This window comes from Doryrhamphus excisus, linkage group LG2 (assembly GCF_037039965.1).
Source record: "Doryrhamphus excisus strain RoL-2023G ecotype Guam linkage group LG2, RoL_Dexc_Guam_v1.1, whole genome shotgun sequence".
NCBI lineage: Eukaryota > Metazoa > Chordata > Actinopteri > Syngnathiformes > Syngnathidae > Doryrhamphus > Doryrhamphus excisus.
The window spans coordinates 16565387-16588267 of NC_136358.1; the positions used below are offsets into that span (position 1 = coordinate 16565387).

Consider the following 22881-nt stretch of genomic DNA (forward strand, 5'->3'; position numbering starts at 1 on the left):
AAAATTGAGGCAAGGAGGACACGCGATTTCATTGCAATCATTCCTGAGCTGTTACAGGACAATGCAGGTACGTCACAAAAGTTTGCGTTTACATTATCGCCTCATCAATGGGTCATTTCTTATCAGGTAGTGGGAGAGTTTCTGCAGATAATCGACTTAGATGGTGGTGACATCAACACGTCTTCTGTGGCTCCAAAATCGTCAGAGAGAGTCATGTGCTGCCTCTGCCATCATGGTCTTTAAACTCTCAATACTGTCCACAAAGATCAGGACTCAATCGCACAGTGGGCCAAAACCCAAAACCTACTTTAGGTTTTTGTTATTGTTTCCATTTTGTGTTTTATACTGTTGTTTAAGTTGCTTAATTACACAAGCGCTCAATGCTATTTTCCAAACAGTCACTGAGATGCCGCTAGATACATTTCACAAATAAACTATTGCAAATAAAATATGCAATAGTGACTTGGTTGTTTATTTAGCGCGAGGTGCATGTGCTTGGCGGAAATAATTTATCTCCGGATTGCTAGTTGGCAAGCTGCATTGTGCAGCACGTTACCACGTGTGCTGCTCATTTTTATGCCAATGTCAGCTGATATCAGACACCTCGAGACTCCTTTGCTATTACAACCTTTTATTCCATCTTCAAGCATCATCTCACACACACACACACACACACACACATTCACATACAAAGTGCAGATGTTAGACAATGATATTCAGTCTATGAACGACAGGCGACATGAAGGTGCTGAGTATTGCACATAATAGGTCAGCTTCACTAATGAGCTTGAGGTTTTTTTTGTATTTTTAAACATCAACATTGAAAAAAAAAAACAGCAAAAATACAATACAAGTGCTTGTTATGCAAATGTTTTTCACACTGTGTGGAGAGAATGCAAACAAGCTTATGCCAATTCCTGAGATTTGAAAGCCTGCCCGCTTTTTGTTTGTTTGTTCCTGGAATATGAATTCCATACACTCAATATATAAATTAGCATTCAATTTCAAAAAGCATAATGTCTTTTATTTTATTCTCAGGAGCAGTCAGTGAAGGTGGTCACCATGTTGCCCTTACGTTGCGTCACCGTCCTGCAGTGCTGCTTGGCCGACGAGCCCTGGAACCTGTTTTCAGTCCTGTGCGCATTAAAGGAGAACATTTTCTCCAAGTCTTCAAACATGTCGTCAAACAGTCCGCCTCTGAAAGGCCTCCTCTGCTGCTGTTCGTTCCCAGGGGCATCTCGGAAGAACCTCTTCTGGTGTGCTTGATGGTGGTGGGAGTGGACGTGTTGATGATGCTGCTGCTGCTGACCAAAAAGGTCAAAGTCTTTGAAGATGTCGTCAAAGTTGAACGACTGGTAGTGTTGTCGGAAGTTGTAGCTGCCGCCGCCACTGCCGTGTCCTGTCGGGCCGTGGCCAAACTGGTCGTACTCTTGCCGCCTCTTGTCATCCGATAACGTCTCGTATGCTGTCAAGGAAAGACGTCAGAGTATAATTACATGCACACACTGGTGGTGGTATTGTATATCTGTAGACACAGCTGGGGTAGAACCACTTTGACACACAACAGGGAGGAACGACCAGGAATGACCAAACACTCACCCTCCGCTATTTCTCTGAACCTGGCCTCCGCGTCCGGCCCCTTGTTCCGGTCAGGGTGGTACTTTAAAGCAAGCTTATGGAACGCCTTCTTGATTTGGCGCTCCGATGCGTCCTTGGGCACCCCCAGGATGTCATAGTAGTCTCTCTTAGCCAGGATGAACTCCGAGATGAGAAGAATGTGAAGAGCAAGTAGTAACACACACTGTACTGTGGCCATGGCTGCCTTGTTGGGGGGGCTTCTTTTATGGTGGCTGTTGGACGTTGAAAGATTTGTTAGTAATACGTCACATTCAACCAATATAGGGCGTACCCCGACTCTCATTCCCCCGCGACAATGATGAAGATTAGCGGCATAGAAAATACAATAAATCTCTCCTACAAAATTACAAAAACAAGTATAGCTAACTTAATGACGTGTACAAGCGCAAGACAAGTTAAGCTAAAAAGTGAGAACATTTACCCACGCTACAATCTACACTGCTTCCTAACTATTTGTTTGCAATAACCTGTGATATAAATGATGGAAAGTTGCCATTACATTACCTCGCAAAAGGAGCGATGGTGGTGCGGCTGACAGATCCAGCTGATGCGAAACCACAAGCTAACCTTTTGTTGACGAAATGCATTCCTGAGCGGAGAACCACGACTCGCAATGCCATTGGTCGGCAGTGACTCACTGCCCTGTGATTGGTTGAAACAGACCACGTGGACGCTGAGAAACCTAGACAAATGCTTCGCCTCTCACTCGATGTAAACCTCTATTGTACAAGTACATGCGTAGATTCTACGCTTTTTTACGCTTTTTCGCTTAGTAGTATTGTGATTTTTTCATGATTTTAACTATAATATGTTTAAATAACCCTCACAGTATGTACGTGTGACGTGTACGTTTAGCTCTGGTGTCGTTTGTAAACGTAACCAGTGACATCATATCCGTCTTACTTCCAAGCCGGAAGTTAGGACTTTCGTCACCCAGTCGTCAGTACTGTCAACGTTTTTATGGCGTATCACTCCTGTTATGCCGAGTTACTGCGCCGATAAAGTGTGCAAGAACCGCAAGGGAGCTACATCCAGGCAAGACAACAAGAAAATCAGCTTCTCCCGTAAGCACACAGTCGTCGTGTTTATGATGTAGCATAAACGGATGCTCAAAGACGAACTTCCTGTTTTCATTGGGTGTAAAACGGATGTGTGCGTGAATAATAAAATGCATACATTTATGCATGTTCCCTTCTTCTACTGTCTATTTTAAGTTTCAGAAATGAGTGGCCAAGATAAGGATTGAGGACTGGACTGTCGACATCAGTAGTGAATATTTCATTTCACCACCAGTTGCTTCGAAATTCGATGGGGCATCGCTACCTTAAGAACACAGCCATCCCCACCATTTTCCTTGAGGGAAATGTATGTACAGTATATGTGAGTTTGTTTATGGGAAACACGTATTATATAACTATTTCCTGTGCATTCTACCGATATAAAAACAGCCCAAAAGAGGTATGTAATTAATACACTTAATGAGGCCCACCTCCATAAGGCAGCTAGCCGGTGTGGTGTCACTACGCCAGTCACAAAGTTCTTTGGCGTAACAATGTTAATGTCGCTGTAGCGTGATGTAATTGGAACATTGTTGGCACTTTTTTTTCAGAACACTTTATAGGTGCATCCCGTTACATGCATTCTTAGCTGCCTCTTTTTAATCTGTTTTTATATTGCACAGAAAAGAGAAAGCTGTGTGTTCATGTCTCAATTTAAAAAGTGTAGTTTTCCCTATGTTAAATCCACCTGTCCTCTTTTACTTAAGGGTAGCATCAAAAGAAGACCAGAGACATTTTGAGGACACTGGATCAGACAGGAGGTGGCCGCTTATTCTGCACAGAATGATCAAAAAAAGCACATCCGGCTTCACAAATCATGCACAGAAGACTGAGCCAATGCAGGAACTGGATCTGATCTCCAACATCCATCTTGGGGTGTTTCTCACACCATCTCTAAATGATGAGCTGCTGCGTATCATTTATTGGGGAGAACCCCTTGCAGCAAACCACGTAATTCCCATGTACGAACACTCTTACTGCAGACTGGACATGGCTAGGGATGAGCTGTGGAGTAAAATCCCGACCCTGCGTGCAAAGATCTTGGAGTTGGATGACAGGGTGGAGAACTCTGTGGCAAGAATCCACTCTTTGGAGACAGAGGTGGTGGTACTAAAGAGGGATGGAGGTGTTTTTAAAGAGCGAGAGAAAGTGTTGGAAGAATATTTATCATCCATGTTGCTCACATTGTAATGATTTGGACAATATTAATGGTGCTTGTGCCAACATGATTGTATTGTTTACATTTTTTTTAATTAGGCAGAACATCAATGCTTACGTACACAAGTAAAGTAACACAAATCAGATGGACAGCGGGCCTATAGTGTATTTGGACTTGGACTGTACAATGAAGCACGTGGTTAACACAGGTTGGCTTGGTTTCTTGTACATGCTATATATACACTTATATATACACTCGTGGCCACATCATTCACATATGCATTGCTTGTCTTAGCTCATTCTTAGTCTCAATAATGTCCCACAGCCATTTTTCTGCAAAGTGTGCCCTTCGAGCTGTGTGCACAAGCCTTTTGGACTCCACAAGAAAGTACACCTCCACAGGCTCAGTTTGTGGTGCAACTTTGGATACCTCCACCACAAATTGCACGCCAGCAGCAGTCGAAATGGGCTTCTGCTGTGATATGGTGCTGAAGTTTGCATGGTAGTGGTAGGATATCTGATCGTCCTCTTCGGTCCAGTAGAGTAAATCCAAACTATAAATCCAGCAGGGCTTCAGCTGCCATGTTTGGATGTACGCAGCAATCTGTTCTTTGCCCACTTCCACTGTAAAATCTTTTGCAGCGACCCACATGTTCAATTCAATCCTCAAATGATTAATTGCAGTATGCAAAAATGAGAAAAGTTTAAAAATTATGCTATACGCCATTAATTACGTAATCATTAGGTAATGTTTAAAAGCAAGCCATGAGAGCAGAGACAAGAGTCACCACGTGACGAGTCATGCGAAATGTTATCTTGATACTGTCATCGTTTAGGTAAACCAAACTCTTTTTTGCGCATCGTACTTTCGACTTGTTAAAACACATGTATGTGTGCAACACTAGCACTAACCAGTCACGTTACAACTGATCAACATCTTGTAAAAGTTGACTACGTTAATATACCCATGAATCATTTTTTTATATCTTTAGTACATGTTTAATTTCCAACAATGTTTTGTTGAAATATGGTGGTACAAATAAAGCTTCATTCTCGCTAAATTGACGTCACTTCCTGTTATTTTCCTGTTTCCCAACTAGCGCTAATGCTAGCCCAGCTTCTGAATGAATATCTTTATTTTTTCCTGTTCTAGCGGGTAAGAACATAGTTTGTTGTATTTTTTGACTTTGTGTATCGTCCGAAGACTTAGTGTCTCCTCAATATTAATCTGCTAACATTTGGTTCGCATGAACTAGTGCGTTTGTTGCAATTGGGAATCCTTTCAGTACGACGCAGATGATACCTGTAATGTCCATCTTGCGCCCAAATACAATGGGTCCAAAACATGTCAGAATTGAAATGCTTCTCTGAGAGCAAGCTTGTTCTCAATAATATCCAACAGCCACTTGTCTGTGAAGCGGATCCTCCCCGGCGTGTGTACAAACCTATTGGATTCCACTACAAAGTGTACTTCGACTGGCTCACTTGGCGAGGCATCTTTAAATACATCCAAAACAAAATAGACACTAGCTGTCCCCTGGATGGGCTTCTCCGGGGAAGGGGTACTAAATCGAGCTCTGTAGTGGTAGAAGAGTCGATCCTCCTCTTCGGTCGAACACAGGAAGTCCAAACTATAAATCCAGCGTGGTTCCAGCTCCCATGATTGGATATACTCTGCAAGTTGCTCTTTACCGACTTCCACAGTGAAGTCCTGGGCAGCTACCCACTTGATGTGATCATCGGGGGGCTCCAGCTCTCTCCCACGCAGGATTTTGATAACTTCCCACGACTCTGCAGGTAAATTCCAAAGCAATGGCGGTTGATTGTGTTCCATATTTAAGGTTAAGTCTGCTATTTCATTTGTTTGGTCTGTTTCCATATTGTCAGAGGTTAAGTAAGTTCTTTTGTTTGGTTTGTTTCTATGGCTACCCAGAAGGTTGTATGTGCAACAGAGCCCCCTAATGGATTTTATAAAAAATGCAACGTAGTCAAGTTAGAATACTGTACTGTATTAACAATGCAACAATGTGTTGTTCCCAGTGAGTCAGCAGACACATGTCGCGGATCAGGAGCACCATAGACAATGTCACTAAAGCAGTAGGAAGCACGGACCTCATCTCCAAGTTCTCTCGCCTCAAGCCAGGCACTCCCGCGGTCAACGGCAACCGTGCGGAAAAACTTGTGTCCAAAATCGAAACATCTAAGGACCCAAATGTTTCACCACCTCTTGAAACCACCATAGACGAAGAACACACGGCAGAAGACAAGGTTACAGAGAAGCCTTTTGTTGCTGCCAACACACCCAACTCTGCCCCTGAAGCGTCAAAGCAAGCAATGCAGCTGTTCCATCCTGCGGGCCTTTCAACCAACATGGATGAGACCTACAAGACATTGGCACAGCACATTAATAGTTACTTCGGCATGGGGGAAGAAGGTGAAAGCAGGCTCCAGCAGAAGAGTGAGACCAATACTCAGAAACCTCCAGACCACATTCCAGTTTTATCTCCAGTTGCAGCATCCAAAAGCACCGAATCACCTCCTCCAACGGAAAGCACAACTCCAGCTGTCCCGAGTTCCACAAAAAAAGGCTTCACCCACTATCTCTCCTACCCTCGTCCGAGTGTTCAGGCTTTTGTGGGCAACTACATCGCCCCACTGGTGCCCAAATTCAGAGGTGATTCCAAAAGCATTGAGAAAGTGAAGCCACCAGCATCCAGTGTAGAAGAAGTGAAGATGGAAAGTGAAGACGAAAAGGCAGATAAAGCCAAGCAACAGCAGCTTTTGGCTCAAAGAGAGAAGGTATAGCAGCTCCACTGAAGACCAAGTGTACTTTTCTATTCTGGATATGCACATTAGATTGTCTCTGCAGATAATAGCCCGGGTCAGTGTGGACAACAGAACCAGAGCCCTTATGAAAGGCCTGCAGAGAGTCGCCGACATCCGGCTCCTCACCAGTCGAGTGGAGGAGCTAAGTTTTCACCTCCTGGAGTTCCCCGAGACGCGAGGCGTGGCCATCAAGGTAAGAAAGGATGTCCAGAGTTGTTGTTTTTTTTATTTCCTCTGATCTGTTTTGTTGCTTCTTCATGCAGGAGAAAGCACTACCATGCCTGCTGCGCTTGCGCCAGGCCACAGACCACCGCCTCCAGGCTGCTGTGAGAGAAGCACTCGCTCTGATTGGCTACACAGATCCAGTCAAAGGCAGAGGAATCCGGGTGCTGGCCATAGATGGAGGCGGGACAAGGTAAAGTTACTGGCTTATTTTGTGCAAGGTAGTGTCTGTCATCATTAATTACATGCGAGATGAGTGAATTAATTGAATTATTGGTGTTTATTATGCCCACAAACATACTGCTTATTTAGTTGTTTATTTTTTATTTTTTTACATTTTTGAGTCTGCTTCCTGTTTTGACACTCAGGCTATAATATCACATTATTTCATCTTTTTGTAAACAATGTCCCCGGTGTCAGAGGACTGCTGGCCCTGCAGACCCTCCTCAAACTGCAGAACCTGACTGGAAAACGAGTCCACCAGCTCTTTGACTACATCTGCGGCGTAAGCACAGGTAGGATGATGTCATCCCGACGTGCAAAAAATAGCATGACCAGGTCTCTTTCTTGGCCTTAGGTGCCATCCTGGCCTTCATGCTGGGGATTTTTCAGATCCCTCTCGAAGAGTGCGAGGAGATGTACAGGAAGTTGGGCTCGGATGTCTTCAAGCAGAACGTTATTGTCGGGGCTGTCAAGATGGGCTGGAGCCATGCTTTTTATGACAGTGAAATATGGGAACACCTCCTCAAGTTAGCTCTTATTTTTATAACTCTACAAAAATTCCAAAAAGCCCTGTCCTTAGTTTGACATTTTTCCTCAGGGAACGCATGGGCGAGGGGCGTATGATAGAAAGTGCCAGAGATCCAAACTGTCCAAAAGTAGGTTAGACAACAACACTCCATGTTTTTTGTTCTTTGTAGCGTCGCCTCTCAGCATGATATTTGTCCACCAGGTGTCAGCAGTGAGCACCGTGGTGAACCGGGGTCTGCCTCTGAAGGCCTTTGTGTTCAGGAACTACAGGCTCATGCCAGGAGTGAGGTCACACTACCCTGGAGACTGCAAATACAAAATGTGGCAGGCGATCAGGGCTTCGTCGGCGGCGCCGGGCTACTTCCAGGAATTTGTGCTGGGAAAAGACCTCCATCAGGTATGACATGAAGACAGTCACCATGCACATTATTATTGCATGTCTGGAAGGAGCGAGAAGGGGTGCCTGCACCTGGTTGGGGCATCGACACATCAAACACCTTGTCTCATGAATCATTCCGGGGGGAATATCCTTCAGGGGCCATTGCTACCTTAATAATGAGGCCAAATTAAATAGTTTTAATGAGCAACAATTAGGCTCAAGGCTTAGATTCATTTTCACAACCTACTTACACAAAATTAGCCTTGCCCTTATTGTCTCTCTCTCTTCTCCGTTTTTCAACACTGTTGCCTTCCTGCATTTTCTAGTGGCAATGGCTTTGCATGTTGCGTGCCACATTCCACGTAGAGCCGTTTCGTTGACAATTTCAGGCAGCGCAACTGCTCTCACACTTCTGCTTGAGTTTTCCGCACAAAGGGCAGAAATCTGCAATAATGGGACATACAATACAAATATACACAATACACAGTTCTGTTTGACTTCAATATTAAGGTGTGAAATCTTGAATCCTGTGGCAATGAAACCTATGACATTTTGTTTTTGTTTGTTTTTGTTATGGTAATGGTTTAATTTCAAAAAGGAGTAGCAAGAAGCAAAGCTTATTAAATCCTACCCCTCCATCTGGTACTTTTACAATCAGTAACTGTTATATTTGTTCACTTCCTGTATTGTTTCTTGAATTGGCTCATCGATGTGCATTGTTTGAGGTCCTTACTCAATCCATTCCATAGTTTGATTCCACATACTGAAATGCTATGGCTTTTTAACGTAGTCCTAGCATAGAAGTTAGCCAGAAAGGAGGAAGGGGTTCAGCAATATAGAACTGACCTTTAACCTTGCTTGGCACACTCATGTCTTTTTGTATCCAAGGAACAACAAAACAGAGTCTGAGAAAGAGCAGAAGAAGCCACACATCCATTTTGCACAATGTTTTGCTCCTCCACTAGGATGGCGGCCTCCTGATAAACAACCCCACAGCATTGGCCATCCACGAGTGCAAGAGCCTCTGGCCGAACACGCCGCTCCAGTGCGTGCTCTCCCTCGGCACTGGACGCCACGAGACTGTGGGCAAGAACGGAACCGCCTACACCAGCCTTAAAACCAAGCTCACCAACGTCATCAGCAGTGCTACAGATACTGAAGGTAGATTCACCTAATAGTTTTTTTTTATCTCAAATAGCTAAAGCATTTGCATCCAAAGTGTGCATCGGGGGCCGTTTTGGGGCTGCAGCTTGTTTTCTATTGGCTGTCGCCATATTCATATGCTTTTTCAACTATAACACGACGCAAATAATTCTCTTGTATTGGATTGTTTTAAACATACTGAATGTACATAATGTTTTTCTATGACAGAGGTGCACACCATGCTGGACGCCCTCCTGCCGCCCGACACTTACTTCCGCTTCAACCCTCACCTGAGCGAGGACGTGCCTCTGAACGAGAGCCGAGTGGACAAGCTGAACTTCCTCATGGGCGAGGGGGAACGCTACCTGGAGCGCAACGAGGCCAAGCTGCAGAAGGCGGCCAGCATGCTCTCTCAGGAAAAGGGCTGCATACAGAAACTGGCTGAGTGGGCCAAGCTCAAGGCCGACATGTACGAGGGCCGCCCCTTTTCTTCTAAACTGTAGTTAACCTGGTAAGGTAAGATAACCTGGGGCCACGTTTAACCGTTAAAAGTATGTCGGAATCACATGCCTGATGTTTACATGCACATCAACTTGAAAGAACTTTTAAGAACTCGTAGTAGGATTTTAACCACAAGCATGCAGTGACTGCTGATGTCAATATGATTATGAGGAGGCGAGGGGGATGTAAAGACTGTAAATATCAATTTACATTATTACACAGAAAAAACGTCTACACAATTGCCTGTTTTAAAATATTAAATATTGCACAGGAAAAAAAAGACCTCATGCACTTTGAAAGAGTTTAATTCTTAACCTTTTTAGTAGAAAATGTAAATATGATTTGATTTGTTATTTAATTCAAAGTACTAACCCTTTTACCTTTGCAGTATGTATAAGGCCCACCTACACAGTATAGCCCCACCCACAAAGCACACCCCACAAAGGACTCTTCACCTTTATAACCTTATTGACCCGCATATAAGACAACCCTGTAAAGAAGTTTGCCCTTTTTGGTAGGGGCTCCACGGTGACCTGACGGTTAGCGTGTTGGCCTCGCAGTCAAGGGATTTAGGACTTGAATCTCCCTTTGGAACACATCTGTGTTATATAAGTATAGTTTTTTTTTCCTGAAATGTCTTTGAGATGCTTTTTTTTGTCAAGTGGGTCAATGTGTGTGTAAGTGACCAGAAGAAAAGCTCTTGACTCGCTAGGTGGAAAAGTCGTTTGGTGCCAACAGCTGGATTCGTTCTATATTCGGGTCAATACGATATTATCAGCTTTCAGAAAACCACAGCGCTACCCGTCAGCAGCAATGAACCGATTAACGTAAAGCTAATTGATACAGTAGATAGTGCTAGATATTAGCATAATAGAACTCTCCAATCCTAGCGAATGTTAACACGGATGTCGCTACTTTCTATCACTGTGTTCTCTCTGTCCTCTGTGTCTGCCCCCCCCCACCCCTTAATCCATGCACTATCCAGTGTCTTTACAATAAATTACAATTCAAATAAAGGAGGACTCACAATCTCTTATGACCAAATTGACATTTAGTCCACAATTACACTGGCAACAAAACAACATCGCCTAGTTTTAATCTCACACCGAAGTAGATACATCGTTTAAAGTCCACAAAAGATGTCAGTTATACTTTGTACAGCTCTTATTTATTATTTAGCGGTCCTGCTCAAGGCTGAATCACTAATTTTTACACAATTTGGCAACTCACGCTCCCTTAAAGCCCACCATCATCATTGTGAAATCATGAAATAATAAAGCCTCAATTCTGGCTAAAATGTTTGTCATGTCAAATGTTTGTTATTGTTTTTGATCCTGGACCGAAATTCCTTTGCATTCATACCAGTGTCAGTGACAACAAAATAATATAGTGCCGTATTTTCCTTCACTGGTGCACCAAAGCGTCACCCTGACTGACTTGAGTATGGAAGGAGGAAGAAGTACACCTGTCAAGGTAATGATGCGACAATGGACATTTCAAATTGACATATTACTCAAAGCTCCATGTTGTTTTGCAGATTAAAGTCCCAAACATGAAGCCATGACAGACAAATGAGGTGAAGGTAAAGTAGTGCCGGTCTGTGTTTACATGACGAGGTGTGACAAAGTTGCACGTATAAGCTATTCCACGCATTCCTTCTCATTCGTAGCTGTGTGTGGAAGGGGCAGGAGCTGTCTGTCTCCCTCCCACGCCATGCTGGGGGGGCGGGGGGAAGCAGGGCAGGATTGTCTCATGGTGTTCCCTAGCAACTGCAATTTTACCAAAGCATGTATGCTCCCATTTGTATGGAACATTCAATTTATTTAGTTGCCAAAAAGTGACAATAAATAAGATTGTGTTGTTTGCTGCTGCAGTGATACATGCAAATCAAATAAATAAGTCCCGGGGGGGATGCATTCATCCCATCTGTCATTAAAAAAAACATGGCTGGAATACAAGCACTTTGTATCTACCTTTTCATAGGCCAGCTATAGATATGCAGTCATAAGTTTATTCTCATCGTTTACATTGTAAACAATAGCAATTTGGCAGCAGGTGGCTGGTCATTGTCAAAGCTAACACAGTATAATACATCCTGGCTTGCACAGACTGGTTCTTATGTACACAGTACTGATCTTCAGAGTCCGGAAAAGTTAAATGTCAAAAGTGTTTAGTTTGCCATCTTGTAAATGATATGCGCTGAAACAATAACAGAAGGTTGTGTTGAAAAGGGAGAATTTAAAGTGGTGCATGTTTTCTCTACATATTTCTACTAGTCACTTCTTGCAGGGACACACACACACACACACACACAACAACAACAACAACAACCTTCAGCTTTATCCCAATAGCCTTGCATCAATGTCAACTGTCTGCAGCCACATGTGTGTGCAAATCTACACTAAGGTGTTGAATAGGTCTCACACCCATAGCCACTCAAAACATGCACATATTTGGAGTCATATAAATCACATTTTCAGAAGCATTACTTGCTAATAAAAGCAAATATTTACATTTTCCTGCTCCTGAATGACATGATTTGTGCTTTATAAAGCAGGTGTATTATTTCTCACATTAGATTTAATGAAATAAAAAGAAGCACTTCGAGGTTTTTGGGTAGTTGCAGTACCTTTTGCTGCCGCACACTTCTATGGGGTCGCTGCAGTTGCATGTTTTTTTCCTTTTTTTTTTTTTGCATGTTGGCTGGGGAGGGGAGACGAGAGCATCCGTGGAGGTGAGGAGGAGGAGGAGTACCACAGTTTGCTGCTGCATAGGCCGAGAGGGACGGACACACTGGCCGGCCGGACACGCTCCCTCTTAGGCGTCATCAGCAGCACAATCACCGGCTTTAGAGCAGCAATCTGGGGCAGAGGGAGGACAAGGACAGTCGCTTTGCAGCAAACAGTGAGTAATAAGATGCTTCTTGTATTTATGATGAGACGGGGGCTGCGCTTGAGAATAATGGTGCAGTGCATAACACATTGATTTGGCTCCCTGCTGCAATATGGACGGTTTTATTTAAATTATTTAATCAGCCTGCATTCTGTTGAGCATCCAGTGTTGCAGCTATCCATCTAGGGATGAAAAGCATCGCATGGCTTCTTATCCCCGCAGGGGGTTGCGGTACTATAGTAGCAGCAGCAGCAGCATTGGCTTTCCTTTATTGTTGCTGCCGGCCGGTGCATCCATCCTCCAGGCCCCGCCGGCTGGAGCTCCGTTTCTCCGTGTCATTAGACACGCAGAAGGGGCAGATATTAGACACATGGGTCTTTATCTCCATATGTGAACAGTTTGAGGCTGTCTGGTGTCTTTGTTGTTGAGATGATTAAATATTGACGTTAATATCAACAAACATTGTTATACCAAAAAAATAATTTATAATATAAAAATGAGTATACTTCTTCTGTATGTGTACATTCTTCAAAGAAAAAGGTTATTAGATTTTTTTTTATTGTGCCCAGGGTGCAAATATCTCATCACAACCAACAAACTGCTTTTGTGCCCTTGACACTTGACTTTTTCCAATTTGGTAATGGACAAAAATACAGACTGTAGGAGCCTTTACTATTTCCACTCTCGGATGCATTAGTGCAGTGATTTTCAACAACTGTGCCGTGAGAAATCGTCAGGTGTGCCGTGAGGAATTATTCAATATCACTTTTTTAATTAACATGTATTAATAATTTTCTGCAAATATTATGTCATTGTTGCGTGTCATTGGTGTAAAGACTGGCAGAGCAATGTAATATTCGTCTGTATGGCAACACATAGCTGATTGCCTCGTTCCTCTAATAGACTTAGTGATGCACGTGAGAGGTAGTGGTGACATTTTGTAACACATGTTGGTTAAATTAGTATGCAGATCTAAAAGATCTGCTGTGGCGAGTCCGTAATCAGGAAAAAGCTGAAAGAAGCAAATAATGTTGGTTATTTGTGTGCCGCAAAATTTTTCCAACATCAAAAAAGGTTGAAAAACACTGCATTAGTGTACCTTGAGGGACATAAATGTACTCTTACTGCATCCTAAAGACATTTAAATTAAGTTCAACTAATCACCAATGGGACTCCAAATTGTCCATAGGTATGAATGTGAGTGTGAATGCTTGTTTGTCTATATGTGCCCTGTGATTGGCTGGCCACCAGTCCAGGGTGTACCCCGCCTCTCGCCCGAAGACAGCTGGGATAGGCTCCAGCACCCCCTGCGACCCTTGTGAGGAAAAGCAGTAGAAAATGAATGAATGAATTAACCACCAATGGTGTGGTCCAACATGTACAAATGACAGTTTACATGCAAACAAATGAGGTAAAGGTAAAGTTGTGCAGCAAATGATACTTTGCTTCATATTCTGATGATGGAGTGTTCATGTGCATGTTCTGCAAAAGGACACTTGAACTGATCATGTGGTCCAACTGTGAATCAGCCACCACTTAATGTCATACAAGCGTGGTTCAACTATGAGCCAAATGTGTGTACTTTTACCCTCAGTAGCCTTGCATGCACTCGATTGTGCAATTTAGCTGTGCTGCTTTCTATTTTGAATCCCGCCCCATTTCACTGGAACGCACGAGCACCATCCCATGTGGACACAGTGGCCTGGCCGAATTGAACACAATTAGCATCCCAGATGATTCTGTATACTTTTGTGGCTTAATAGCATCAGCACCCTGCAGCGGTGATGGCGGGCTCCAGCGAGATGGCTAGGAAGGGAGGGAGTATGAACGCCTACTAAAATCCCCCGCTCGTGGTAATAACGTACACCCTTGGCTCACAGCTGGACCGTGTTTGGGTGGCTGTTTTCATTAGAGGAGCGGGACGTGTTAAATTAACATGACTGGCTGGGTATTGATGAAGTGGAAAAGCTTATATGCAGGGGCTGTGTTGGGAGGGCGCCGGAGGGGATGTGGATGTGGATGCTGTTGAGGCCGCATGACATTTATTTGTTTCTGCAATTTTGAAGCTTTGACGTGGTTTCAGTGGGCATTTTTAGAATTGTCGACTCAAATGTATTTGCAGGCTGTACATGGGCCCTGGGTCTTAGGTTGTAGCGCTACTCTTTATGATAGTTGTAGAATTGCACTATGAATAGGATGCAACCCCAATGGCAAGCCATTGTAACCCAAAATATGCTGTTGGGGTACAAAAGTAGTAAATCTTAACGGCACTTCCCTAATGACATACCATTTGTAAATCAAATATGCTGTTGGGGTACAAAAGTAGTACATTTTAAGCATACTTCCCCAATAACAAGGCATTATAATACAAAATATGCAGTTGGGGTAGAAAAGCAGTACATTTTAAGGATACTTCCCAAATAACAAGCCTTAGAAGCTCCAAAAAATGCTGTTCAGATCCAAAAGTAGTACATTTTAAGCATACTTCCCCAATAACAAGATATTGTAATGCAAAATATGCAGTTGGGGTAGAAAAGCAGTACATTTTAAATATACTTCCCAAATAAGCCCTTGAAGCTCCAAAAAATGATGTTCGGATCCAAAAGTAGCTCATTTTAAGGGTACTTTTTCAGTTACAAGCAACAGTAACCCAGTAGAGTAGTAGTACATTTTAATGATAATTCTTCAGTAACAAGCCTCTGTAGCCCAAAATATGCTTATGGGATATAAAAATAGTATATTTTAATGGTTTTACCTAATGATAGATATTGAATCCCTACAATTAAACTATGAGGTCTTATGGGAACAAAGAAAAGTACCCAAAAAAACTGCTGAGGAATAAAATAATAACAATAGTGGACATGCTGCTGGGATAACCAGCTGTGTGACTAGACGGGTCTGAAGTGTGCGACAGGAGGCTGGAGATTAATCGGAGGAGACACGTCGCGGCTCCCCTGTACTCGAATGCACCGCTTGCTTGTTCAGCAAGTGCCGCTCTCTGTGGCATGTTTAGGCTTGAGTGGGCTTCGGGTTTGGGATGACTCAGGTTTTCTGAGGATCGGGTGGGCAACAGATGGTCGAGTGGGTGAACGTCGTGGAGCTGGGAGACATCAATGTCACCTGCGGAGAATAAAAGCAATATAGGACTTATACAAATCCACTGTTTTGTATAAGTATTTATATCACATCTACACTGCTATACAAGCTGTACACAGACTACTCTAAAGTATATTCACTTCTATAGTGTTGTCACTTGAGAAGATGGTGATAAAGATGCTGAAATTGACTACTTTTCCATATCAATGCTTGGGGAAATTAATAGTACAGTAGGCCTAAAATAGCATTTCATGATTAGTGAGGATTTAGGTCAAAGAAGCCATTCAAAGAGCGCCTTCTCATCAAGGCGCCTGCATCACATGACAGGGGTGAACCAATTGGATTTAGCAATCATTAACTGAATGTACAGGCCAATATGTTTGTTTGGCCACCTAATTAGAGAGAATATACTCTATGGCCTAAGATTAGCTTAATTTGATAGCTATTTTGTTTTTCCTCTTGGGCAGTTTTGCTTTAAATGGTGCATCTGTTAATAGTTTGACACCTTTTTTGCTGTGTGGCCTATTTTATATCATGGAAATAGAGCAACAGTCTAGTGAGAAGATGAAGTCCGATAATCGCGAATCATTTGCGCCGTGAAGCAGGAAGTCTTTTGTAGCACAGAGACGCTCCAGTCCATCCAGACAGACGCGTGTTGACACTTGTCAGGGGGTTATGTAAACATCAAATATGTTGTGTGTATGAAAATAGGGCGGCCTGTGACTTTGTATAACACATAAATCCTACAGTAATGCAAACAGGCTTCATTGCGACGTATGCAGGAATTTTTCTGAAAGTGATTTAACTGCACAGAAAGGAAAGTTTGTGATTTTTTTTTTGGTACTCTTTGCTTTGGAAGGGAATTTGCTTATTATTTGCTCCTCGAGTTTGCATGTGTGTCACGTCAGCACACTGGATGCAAACCGACTATGCAGGGAAGTCATCTTTTATTTGTTCCTCAGTCCCTCATTAAAGTCGGTATAGCTATCCTCTCCGTCTCTTTCACCTTCAAATATGCAGTTCCCATCAATACAGAAGACATGCATGTTCACTTTTTTAGTTACCAAACACATTTCTTTCCCAGACGCTTCCATTTTGGTGTCCGTGTGGCTGAAAATAGAAACATCTTTGATAGTAAATGACTCCCCTCGCTTTGTAAATGTGGTTTATTCCCTGCACTCTTGATATTCTCAAGCACAGCTGCTTCTTAACATCTACATTTTTTCGAGCTAACAAGATCATAATTAACTTTTTTTAATGGCTTGTGATGCCAGTGATGTTTCAGCAGGACAGATGTTGTAAAAACTCTATCGCTTTTTTGTATGGCCAGCAGCATGTACAAATATTTTAATTTAGATAAAGAACGGTTATATGCTGTATATTTTAGAAGCTTTTTATGAAATCTAAGTTTGCCAAATATAACAGATTATAACCATAACATGGAATATTTGAGTAAAGTCACATATATGCATATGACTATGTTGTTTACTGCACAGCCTTTGGTCCCATGACAAACATGCCAGGTTGAATGCTACACATTAGGGGTGCACCATAGTTCAGATAATTATCGGACCGATATGAGGGAATTATGACATCATGCCGATAATGCTGATAAAAATGCTCCAATGAGGCGAGAGTATCTGTACTGTGCAGGTGAGCTAATCAAGCTCTCCTTTTTTCGCCTGCCTGTGACTTTAACAGCGTGCCGTAACTTAGCATGAGCTCACTTGTAAATAAACAAAGATATTTAGCTTACTAGTTGTACCAAATGCTCCCCAATGAGGGGGGGGGGCATGAAGCACACAAAAAACCTTATCAGCCACCCAGAATGCCAGCACCATGGTATTCTTACCTCCGGGTGTGCACAAACTACAATTAATCATATTTTTAAAGAGTAGAAAAAGGATTATTGGTATCAGAATTGGTTTGAAAACTTCTGCATCTCTGAGCAGAATATAAAAATAATATGTATTTGACCTCCAGACAGCATTTTGGTTTGGAACATTTGAGTCACATATACATATGTTGTTTATTCTGCAGCCTTTTGTCCCAAGGTGAAAATACTAATGTGAATACTACACATCTGGAAATCAACTGCACTGAACACCTCCTACCTCCCTATCTCCTACCTCCTACCTCCAGACCTTACCTTTTTAATATAATTTGGGGTTTAGTTGCAAAACGTGTGCAAAAATAGGTCACTTTTCCACTTGCATGGAAGTATTACTACAGTGAGGGATGAATTATGCATTGCTTGGCTTCTCGTCACATGCACTCCCATTTTTTAGTGTTGCATTTGGGGTCCTTTTCTTCACAATCCACACACAAAGCATTCAGAGTGTTTCACTCTGACAGCAAAATGATGGATCTGGATCAGGTATCCCCGATCCATTAGTGTCATCATGTGAGGTTGTAATATTGACATTGCTGACTATTGATCCAGTGATTAGAGTCGTGGGGGAGCCCGAAGGCATCAGTGAAGGTGAAAGCAAGACTCCCCTTCTTGTTTTGAAACAACAGGGTGATTCTTTGTGGACTCATTGACACACATCAGGTGAGGTTTAAGGGTGTTAGTCAATTCATCTCCATTAGCTGACATCCTGGATTTAGAGGGGTTGTACCACATGCACATGCTATGTATGTGTGTGTGTTTGTGTGTGTGTGTGTATGTATATATATGTGTGTATGTATGTATGTATGTACGAATGTATGTATGTATATGTGTGTGTACGTATGTATATATATATGTGTGTATGTATGTATGTATGTATGTACAAATGTATGTATGCATGTATATATGTGTGTATGTATGAATGTATGTGTGTATATATAGTATGTTTGTGTATGTATGAATGTATGTGTGTGTATATATGTATGTACGTATGTATATGTATGTGTATGCATGTATATATATATATACTATATATATGTGTGTGTGTGTGTGTATGTAAGAATGTATGTGTGTATATATGTGTGTGTATGTATGTGTGTATATATGTATGTACGTATGTATGTGTGTATATATATATGTATGTACGTATGTGTATATATAAATATGTGTGTATGTATGTATACGTATATAATATACATGTATGTATACGTATATAATATATATGTATGTATACGTATATAATATGCATGTATGTATGTATGTATATACGTATATATGTGTGTGTGTGTGTATATATATACACACACACACTGGACAGAGAAAGTTTGTTTTATGCTGAGTATATACAACACCAATAATAATAGAATAGTATATTTTTACTTATATAACATTCTAATATAATGAGAACATATTTGCATAGTAATGTATTGAAATAACAATAATTGTCTCCTGATTCTATTACTACTACGTGTAAGGTTCCAGTAAAGTGTGCCAGTTATCCCCGTAAATGAGTTTCTAAACATATTGTTGTGCTAAATGGATATTCAGTGATTGCTACAGCAGAAGGTTGTCATGTTAATTGCACTTAAAGAGTCGCAACCCTTTTTATAGACCAGCAAATGAAACCGAGTGGTGTCCTATCCTGGGATAAACATGTCTTGGCTTGGGGCTACGCTCATTAGCACAGACAGCATGTTTTACTGAGTGGCAAAATGCTGACTGGGGGGCTTTTTTTGTTTGGGGATAGCTGCTGCCTGGCCGCCTGCTGCTTGTGTGGCGTGCCACGGGCTCAGCACCGCTAATCGTCACGGCGTGCAGAGCTGTGCAGGATGCAACCGTGCACATGTCGGCAACTTTGAGGGTCGCAGTGATGCTGGAATCATTTCCGACTCGAGTCTGAGAAGACAAATATTAGGTTGTGACACACAGTTTGCGTATAGACCGTCAATATTAGTCGTCTCCCAGGCATCCTATAGCCGTCCCCTGTTTGCCTACCCTCACCCACTCTCATTTCCCACTTTCTCATGCCTCTGCATCATTCTTCTCCTCAGCCAAGGGATGTTTCTTTGTCATGACAATCTTGATTGGAGACATTTTATTGCAAAAACTCTCTACTACTTTTAAGATAGTCGCCATCTCTGTGTGACATTTATGATGACTACGTTGTGTGCTGCTGATGCTGCTTTTGAGGGATGTCAAGGGTGGGAACTGCAGAAATGGCACATTTGTCCTTTTAACCTCTTGGGGAAAGGAGGGACGGGGTGGGGTTGGGGGTAAACTTCCAAGAGGTTGTAAATCTCAGTGATTAAACTCAGCTCTTTGCCTGCTGCTTTTATTGCAGAGTGCACGGTCTGTCTGCCTGTCGCTGTGTGTGTGCACGTGTGTGTGTGTGAGAGTGTGTGAGAGAGAGAGAGCGAGAGAGAGAGAGAGAAACATCACATCTGAAGGACATTCTCAGACTGTTAAAATGAGAAAAAGGCACTTGTAGCTTGGTTACTACTGTCCTTTCTTTCATTCACATAATTTAAAAAAATTCCATTCATGCATTACTCTACTACAATTAATTTAGTTTTCATTAAATGTACTCGTGGGGGCGGCACGGCGCAGTGCTCGAGTGGTTAGCGCACAGACCTCACAGCTAGGACACCAGGGTTTCAACTCCACCCTCGGCCATCTCTGTGTGGAGTTTGCATGTTCTCCCCGTGCATGCGTGGGTTTTCTCCGGGTACTCCGGTTTCCTCCCACATTCCAAAAACATGCTAGGTTAATTGGCGACTCCAAATTGTCCATAGGTATGAATGTGAGTGTGAATGGTTGTTTGTCTATATGTGCCCTGTGATTGGCTGGCCACCAGTCCAGGGTGTACCCCGCCTCTCGCTCGAAGACATCTGGGATAGGCTCCAGCACCCCCTACGACCCTCGTGAGGATAAGCAGTAGAAAATGAATGAATCTCTGATGTAGTTACTCTCTAAAATAACAACAAAGTTGCTAGCTCGGAATCACAGGTCTTAAAACCAAGTGCCGATTCTATCTGTAACAGTAAAAATTTATCTGTGGCAGGCCAAATATATAAACATGTGCAAGAAACACCAGCATGGTCATATTTATACTATTTTGACATGAAAACAGGCCTCACAGCTAGGAGACCCGAGTTCAATTCCACCCTTGGCCATCTCTGTGTGGAGTTTGCATGTTCTCCCCGTGCATGTGTGGGTTTTCTCCGGGTACTCCGGTTTCCTCCCACATTCCAAAAACATGCTAGGTTAATTGGCAACTCCAAATTGTCCATAGGTATGAATGTGAGTGTGAATGGTTGTTTGTCTATATGTGCCCTGTGATTGGCTGGCCACCAGTCCAGGGTGTACCGCGCCTCTCACCCGAAGACAGCTGGCATAGGCTCCAGCACCCCCTGCGACACTCTTGAGGAAAAGCGGTAGAAAATGAATGAATGAATAAATGTACCAGTACACAAGTACATTTAAAAGTGTTTTTGTATTGTTTGCATATGCTAGCATACTGCATTGTTAAAATGCACAAGTCCCTTTGTGTGTTTCTTAACTGCGGTCGTTTGGTGTGTGTTGGTTAAATGCACGAGTGCACTTTGTATTGTTCAAATGCACGAGAGCGCTTGTATGATGGTTCAGTGCAATAGTTATATTATTTTCTTAGAATTTGTCAAATGTTTTTTAGTATTGTGTGCGTTTTAATATGTCGACAATGAGGACGATTGTTTTCCAGCAATATGGCACGTCTTAATTAGGTCATTTGTCTTTCTTTTTTATGACAACTGGAAACCGTGAGACAGATGTTCGCCGAACAGCTCCAGGCTTTTGCTAAAATCTCATCGCACGCGCACAGATGGTTCGTCTGACGGCCTGCAGGTGCCACACGTCTCTGATTGTGCCATTTAAATGGCCGCCGTAGCGTCTTTAAGAGGCCGGTCATGCCAGTGAGACGCAGCCGGGGAGGACACAGTCACTAAGTTAGACCGATCAATAAAAGCCTTCAGCTGAGGGCACTAACATATTGCTATTCATGCTTGGGGTCTAAAATATTCCATTGCATGTCGCGTCCCAACGGGTCCATAAAGACGGCTAATTTATTCACACGTAATAAATCCAAGTGCACCACGCCGCTTCTCGCGTGATTAGACAAACAGCCAAGATGATGCTGTGGTTCTTGTCTTGTCATCTCTTGGGAATATTTCAATGTTCAGTGCAGTGGCAGTGATGCCATGTAATCTATTTTTACCCAATGCTGGGCTATGCTTTCATCGGGCTGCTCCCTGGTACGTGATGTAGATGTTTTTTTAAATGATGACTATTTTGATGAGTAAAAATGAAGAATAATTAAAAATACCATCATCTCTCTCCACTTCTATTAAGGTTTCTTAAAATTAAATAAATAAATCACGCTGTTTTGTGGTTGAAAATGTTCTGTTATTACTCAAAACATATAGCCATTTAATGGTTGTTGAGATACACAAGCACCAGACTTGCTCACCGATGGCAGGCATTTTTTGCAAGTTTGAATTATCCCAGAACAGGTGCAATAACCCCTAATTAAAAACATAAAAGCTCCTTTAATGAGCTGGAACTCAACTCTGAACCCTGGACATCACTTCCTGTCCGCCTAGGGCAGGGGTCGGCAACCTTTACTGTCAAAAGAGCCTTTTACTTTTAATAGACGAGAGCCACAAAATATAATTTAAAAACAATCATCCAATCAATAGTCATAACTCAGCCAGGATACATTCAGGGCCTCACAGAAAGTCAGATTTTTAAAAAACGAATTACAAAGATGCGTATTTTTCCCATTCGGGTGTTAAAAAATACTTGAGCATTGCGAAGGGAGCCACAACAAAGAAGCTGAAGAGCCACATGAGGGTCTGGAGCCGTGGGTTGCTGACCCCTGGCCTAGGGAACACATTTATACCAACACAGTAGTATCTTAAATTGCTTATGTCTATGATAATATGAGTGTAAAGGTGACTATAGGGGTGTTATTTCATGTTCAAAGCTCTCTAGTAATGTTAAACATATTGAGAAGGTCATTAACGTGCTCTAAGAAAGTATTTGTGTAATGTAGTGACTAAATTCAGGCAATTTTTTGTGAAATATTCTTGTTCTAGTGTCTTCTGCATCGCCATAGCAATGTGCAGGAGCTTGGGTTTTTGACTTTTCCTCTGCCCCTTCCCTCCCTCTCCTTTCTTTATGTGTCTCTCCACCCCCTCAATTCCTCCTTAGATGAAATGCTTTCAGATTAGTCAGTTAATTATACATGTTTCACTTGCCTCCTCACTTGTTCATGTCTACACAATCACACC

General features: G+C 42.4%; 3 protein-coding genes and 1 long non-coding RNA gene across 24 annotated transcripts in view; 3 read left to right on the plus strand and 1 right to left on the minus strand.

Annotated features, from left to right (window-relative positions):
• Positions 1 to 622: 622 nt before the first annotated feature.
• LOC131132080 (dnaJ homolog subfamily B member 9-like) lies at positions 623 to 2227 on the minus strand. The gene is made up of 3 exons (XM_058077322.2): positions 2143 to 2227; positions 1600 to 1850; positions 623 to 1465 (listed from the first exon to the last, which is right to left on the minus strand). The coding sequence occupies exons 1-3, from the start codon at positions 2223 to 2225 to the stop codon at positions 1035 to 1037; spliced, it is 765 nt and encodes a 254-aa protein (XP_057933305.2). The 5' UTR covers positions 2226 to 2227; the 3' UTR covers positions 623 to 1034.
• LOC144902092 (uncharacterized) lies at positions 1021 to 4920 on the plus strand. Its single transcript, XR_013630348.1, has 3 exons — positions 1021 to 2702; positions 2853 to 3003; positions 3404 to 4920. It is a non-coding gene; the product is annotated as an uncharacterized LOC144902092 (long non-coding RNA).
• A 2-nt stretch (positions 4921 to 4922) lies between these two features.
• pnpla8 (patatin-like phospholipase domain containing 8) lies at positions 4923 to 11488 on the plus strand. 2 transcript variants are annotated; one of them, XM_058077310.2, is made up of 10 exons: positions 4923 to 5010; positions 5895 to 6653; positions 6724 to 6873; positions 6944 to 7095; positions 7323 to 7417; positions 7480 to 7651; positions 7723 to 7780; positions 7855 to 8049; positions 8997 to 9192; positions 9403 to 11488. In XM_058077310.2, exons 2-10 carry the CDS (start codon positions 5910 to 5912, stop codon positions 9675 to 9677), a joined length of 2037 nt encoding a protein of 678 aa, XP_057933293.2. In that variant the 5' UTR covers positions 4923 to 5010; positions 5895 to 5909; the 3' UTR covers positions 9678 to 11488. The 2 variants fall into 2 exon arrangements, with proteins under 2 accessions (XP_057933293.2, XP_057933292.2); XM_058077309.2 differs by having other exon boundaries at positions 4925 to 5651.
• Positions 11489 to 12396: 908 nt separating this feature from the next.
• nrcama (neuronal cell adhesion molecule a) overlaps positions 12397 to 22881 on the plus strand; it is a 33851-nt gene continuing 23366 nt past the window's right edge. For all 20 annotated transcript variants that reach the window (XM_058077263.2, XM_058077275.2, XM_058077265.2 and 17 more), the window contains exon 1: positions 12397 to 12579. The gene's annotated coding sequence lies outside the window, so the exon portion shown is untranslated. The remainder of the gene's footprint in view (positions 12580 to 22881) is intronic.